Source organism: Asparagus officinalis, chromosome 3, assembly GCF_001876935.1.
Source record: "Asparagus officinalis chromosome 3, Aspof.V1, whole genome shotgun sequence".
Taxonomy (NCBI): Eukaryota; Viridiplantae; Streptophyta; class Magnoliopsida; order Asparagales; family Asparagaceae; genus Asparagus; species Asparagus officinalis.
This window is the reverse complement of record NC_033796.1, coordinates 30034068-30039497: the sequence shown is the minus strand read 5'-3', so window position 1 is coordinate 30039497 and position 5430 is coordinate 30034068. Positions and strand designations below refer to the sequence as shown.

The 5430-nt window shown below is 38.5% G+C and overlaps 1 protein-coding gene across 2 annotated transcripts; it reads right to left on the bottom strand.

Annotated features, from left to right (window-relative positions):
• Positions 922-4590, bottom strand: LOC109833613 (delta(12)-fatty-acid desaturase FAD2-like). 2 transcript variants are annotated; one of them, XM_020401355.1, is made up of 2 exons: positions 4480-4590; positions 922-2342 (listed from the first exon to the last, which is right to left on the bottom strand). In XM_020401355.1, the coding sequence occupies exon 2, from the start codon at positions 2328-2330 to the stop codon at positions 1179-1181; it is 1152 nt and encodes a 383-aa protein (XP_020256944.1). In that variant the 5' UTR covers positions 2331-2342; positions 4480-4590; the 3' UTR covers positions 922-1178. The 2 variants fall into 2 exon arrangements, with proteins under 2 accessions (XP_020256944.1, XP_020256945.1); XM_020401356.1 differs by having other exon boundaries at positions 922-2337; positions 4480-4584.

The window sequence follows — 5430 nt, the reverse complement described above, 5'->3', positions numbered from 1 at the left end:
TGATTTCTCTATCTCTAATTATCAGGCATTTCAATACTTGTGGCATTCACTTGGGCCTGGACTGCCAAAGGGGGCCCCGATCCCTAGTGTTTACTTGGTTATAACTAAAACCAAGCTTCCCCCCACCCAAAAAAAAAATGCACTGATTTCCTTCTTTTTTAAATCAACAAAATGAATTGCAAAGACTTCAGAGTCCTGTCTTCTTTTGTTAAATGAGAGAAATGCATGTCATCTGCCAGTCATGCCAATAAGAAAAAACCTAGAATCTAATTTTCTGAAATTCACGCTATTAAAATGACCTGTTGCTGTATATGATTGTAACTTTGTATGATTAAGTGTGATTGAGTTTGGAACTTTTCTGGGATTGAACCCTGAGATTTATAGTCGGCAAGCCCTGTGATACTTTTTTTTTATACTGCAATCTCTACTTCTCTACATAAAACAAAAAAGATTTTACATTCAAGGGTAGAAATAATAATTCTCTCACATTATAGCAGTTTTGGACAATGCTCTCTGCTCTCATTGTAACCAATCATAACACCATAAGCAAATCATTCAATTTAAATTCTATCAGATAAAATGGTAAAAGTAATGCTGCCTATAATACTGGTGGTGCATCATGCATCTAAAATTGGCCATAAGCCACAATTTTTCCTCAAACTGTTTGTACAACGTACATCAAAGCCTTTTGCCCATAGTTCATAAACTTGGCTGCCATAATTTTTGTAAAAAAATAAAAAATCAAGAGCCCTGGGGGCAACATTTACAGGAAAGGACTATTGCTTTCTTTCACTGGTAAATAAAGAATGTGCTTTCAAAGGGCACGAGATGATTCACAGAACTTAATTATGACACCAGGATGTACCACATGCATTCTTAACAAAAGCTTTGGGACATTTAGCTCTAGTTTTCAAAATGATCTCAACAGAACAAAATCAGGCACATCTTGACTGCATTTAACAAAGCATTCCATTAGAACAAAACAGAGCAAATACAAGATGCAAAAAAAAAAGGGTATGAAATTATCACATTGCAGCGCTTCTGCTTCTTTGGTTTTCATTACTTTAAAACGCTTTCTTCCTTGTTCCGAGATAGAAAAGGAGACCAAAGCCAGACCAACTAAAACACACACAGACACAGAGAACAAGTAACCCACCACTACAACCATCTCCTCAATATCAGAACTTATTATTGTACCAGTACACTCCCTTTTGTTTCTCCCCTTCAGACTCCACATAAACACACTCCTTTGCCTCCCGATACATCGCCTTATAAACCGGAGTCCCATCAAACTGATAATACTCCCCAAGTACCGGTTTTATCGCCTGGGTCGCCTCCATCGCGTTGTAATGTGGCATCGTCGAAAAGAGATGATGAGCAACATGGGTATCTGTAATATTATGGAACACCTTGTTTAGAATGCCATAATCTCTATCGACAGTAGCCAACGCACCCCTCAACCAATCCCACTCCGACGAATCATAATGAGGCAGTGCGGGGTGAGTATGCTGCAAATAAGTGATCAGCACCAACCATCCATTCACAATCAACAAAGGCACTCCATAGATTCTAATCACCCAACCCAAGGAGAATGCAGTAGCCAGCTTGTACAAAGCATAGAAGACGGTGAGCACACCAGCATCAGAGATGAAGATCTGAGCACGCTCCCGATCAGAGTAGATAGGACCATAGGGATCATAATGGCATGCAAATCTAGAGTAGGGGCGGCCAGAGAGGTTGAAGGCTAAGTACAATGGCCATCCCATGGAGAGGCTAACAAAGAGGAAAATGAATCTACCAGGGGGATTGTTGAGATATTTCGAGAACCAAGGGAGAGAAGATTTAGGCCTTGGAACAAAAACCTCATCACGCTCTAAAGAACCGGTGTTAGAGTGATGGCGACGATGACTGTATTTCCACGAGAAGTATGGGACTAGTAAGGCAGAGTGAAGGACTAAACCGACAACATCGTCAAGGAGTTGGTAGTCTGAAAAAGCATGGTGCCCGCACTCATGGGCAATGACCCAAATACCAGTACAAACACAACCTTGGCAAATCCAGTATAAAGGCCAGGCTATGTAATTGAAGGGTGAGGGTAGGCTGGGGATTTGGTAGAGGGCGAGGTATAGAAGGGTGGAGATGATGATTAGGTCGTAGAGTATGAAGGAGAAAGAGCGGAGAACAGAACGTTCGAAGCAATGGGGAGGGATGGCTTTCTTGATCTGGCCGAGAGTGAAGGGGGGTTTCTCGGTGGGGACGCGAGGAAAGGTGCCCTTTTGGAGTCGTTGAGACTTGTGCTCTTTTGGGGTCATTCGTCCTCCAGCACCCATTTTTGACCTGCACTGTGATTACAATGGCTAGTGATTTTCAAAGCTAGTGACTAAAACCTAACTATGTGGTGACTATAGAGTTAAGAACATGAATTTGGAGACCAATTTTTTTAATCGTAACCATCAAAATTTTAGAAGGTTGTGATTTGTTCCTTATTTAACTTATATAACTCATACTACCACTCCGTGCAAATTGCACTAATTTTCACCTTTCAAATGATTATGATTTGAAGATTAGTCTTTCATTGTATATTATAGTGCAAAGAACAATTCTTAGTTTTATACTGCCACTAGTTAGAAAATAGCAATACATTGATGACTCGATTAAGTATTAGTGCTACACTACGAGTTAGATAATTGCATTAGTTTTGACCTTCCAAGCTATTATGATTTGAAAATTGTTCTTTTATATAATTACTGTGCAAAGAATTGTTATTAGTTTCTTTTTGCTACTAGTTAGACAGTAGCAAAACATTCATATTCAGTTTAGTATTGCTAATAGTTAGACAATTGCATTAATTTTGAACTTTCAAACAATTATGATTTGGAAATTGGTCTTCTATTGTATAAGTACACTGCAAAGAATCGTTCTTTTTTCCCCCTTATTGCTACTAGTTAGATTATAGCAAAACATTCATACTCAGTTTATTATTGCTACTAGTTAGACAATTGCACCAATTTTCACCTTTTGAAACGATTACGATTTGAAAATAGACCTTTTATTGTATTAACTATAGTGCAAAGAATTGTTTCTAGTTTTCTATTTGTACTAGTAGGATATACTGATATAGCAAAACATTTGCGCTCCAAAAAAAATCAGTATGTAAAATTGTAATTCAAACCTGTATCTAAAATACAAACTGCAGGTCACCAGTAGTTGATTGTGAGATGCCTACTTGGTCAAATAGACAGGTAATTGCAGTGAATTTTCTAAGTGCTACTAGGCAAGTTAGACAAACTAAGTCCCCAGGTCCACCACAGAAGGAAAAGACATCATATATACCAAACTTGGGGGTAACAAACTTGGGGGGGGATGCAGACCACATATACATGCAACTTCTCATGACCAGTAGAACAAGTGGGCTTGGAAAATTAATGTAACCTTGATGTTCATGTATAAGTATCAAAACATGCAAAGTTCCATGTTTTATTGAAATCCCCAAAAAATGAACATCATCTCTGAACTTAAAGGGGGGGAAAAGAAGTGAGTGCAGTCAAAATTGGAGTCTGACTATTGGCAAATTGACATACTTGATGAGTTGAATACATACATAATTTGATCAAAGTATTATTAAAAATGGCGTTAATACTAGATAACTCGAGAAGTGAAAATTGGTGATAATTAATTTTTTCCCCTCCAGAGGTGGAGCTAAAACAACGAGACAAAAAAGGCAGAGAACAGTGCATGTGGCAAGGTGCGAGCAAAAAACCCAAAAGGGTCACTGCCGGCCAAAATGGAATAGACGCTTACTAGTATTTTAAACAGTTATTCTATTAATTATTATTCCAATTTAACTCCTTTGTTTTACAGTAATAATACCAATTAACTCAGCATTTTACAACTACGCACATTTCAAATTTAGCAAATGGCTCGTAGATAATTGACCAGTCACTTATCACAAACTCTTAATCGAGATTCCAACTAGTCAACAATTACCAATATAATCGAATCTTTTTCATTTGATCCAACCAATCTTCTTATTATTTAAATTAAAAAAAAAAAACTTTTCCGAGGGCCTTCTCATATTTAAATACTTGTTTGTTATAAGATTTCTTAGTGGAAATGGACGGCTAGATCAAAACCTTAAGAGACATCAGAGACGTTGTTCGAGATAAATAAAAAAAAAACTAGGGCATCAGACGCCATTGCCGAATCTCAAATAAACCCAAAAGAAAGCGGCATTACTTAAAAAATAATTAAAAAACAAGGACCTTATCAGCTAACAAAATCCAAACTTTTTCCATGATTTTCGCATTTCAGCTAGAGATCTCATAGATCTAACTATCAACGAACCAAATTGCATACAGAGACGAGGAAATCAACTAACAAAAAAATAATGCAGGACGAATGGCTATGAACTTAGAATTCCAGAGGGAAAAAAAAAGAAATAAGATACAACGAAAAGCGAAAAGGCTCAGAATTTGATACCTTACAGGAGAGAAAGATCCCAAACTCGATGACCAAGAAAGGAAATGAGAGATTATAGATTATTATTATTATTATTATTATTTTCCCTCCTTTCTCCTTCCATTGAGGAGGGGGGGACGAAGCCCTATTTAAAGTTTTATTTGGACCGAACTCACGTGACGTGCGGCTGGGACCCACCGCCTAGATCCGGTAACCAGTCCCACGTGGGAGGCGAACCCCATGTTCGGTTGGGTTGGAAGCACGACAAGGCGGGAAGCACCGTAGAACCCGGACCGTTGGATTGTTTCAATTGGACGGTGGACATCGAAGGTAGGGAAAATATCTGGGTGTCAGTGGAGCTAAACGACGGTTTTGTCCTCAGATTTGCAAGAATTGACGAGCGATGCCCATTGCCGTGGCTCGACCGCAGGCCAAGCTGGGCTCCTGTTCACGTTTCGTGTCGTGATCGACGAACTCGAGGAGGAGCGACGTCCAGCCCGTCACCACATTATGAAGGCGTCTGCTAGCAAGTGCAATTTGAAGAGTAACGAATCTGTAGAAATGGCCAAAATATTGGTAAAGTTCATGAAATTTGAAGCAGACAGGCATTTTGGTGCTTGCCAGTCAGTGGCGTAGCCAGAACTTTTTTTTGCCCTGGGCGAAAAAATAACAAAGCAAAAAACAATTAAACAAACTAAGAGGGCTTTGATTTAGATATTGATAAAAAATACAAAGTTGTATCATACACATTCAAAATATGAGATACACCAGAAACAGAAGTATCTATCTAAGCCGAGCTCTACGAGTATGTCGTGAATCAAACTCCTCTACTATTTCTTCTGTGTCGAGGCTGGAAGTAATTTCTTTTTCAATATAAAGTATCATGTTATTAGCAAGCAATTCATCTCCCATCTTGTTGCGCAATGATGTTTTTATGAGTTTCATTGCCGAAAATGTTCTTTATATGGATAT

Excerpts from the sequence above, each read along its gene's own strand:
- LOC109833613 (XM_020401355.1), bottom strand. The coding sequence starts at position 2,330 with ATGGGTGCTGGAGGACGAATGACCCCAAAAGAGCACAAGTCTCAACGA.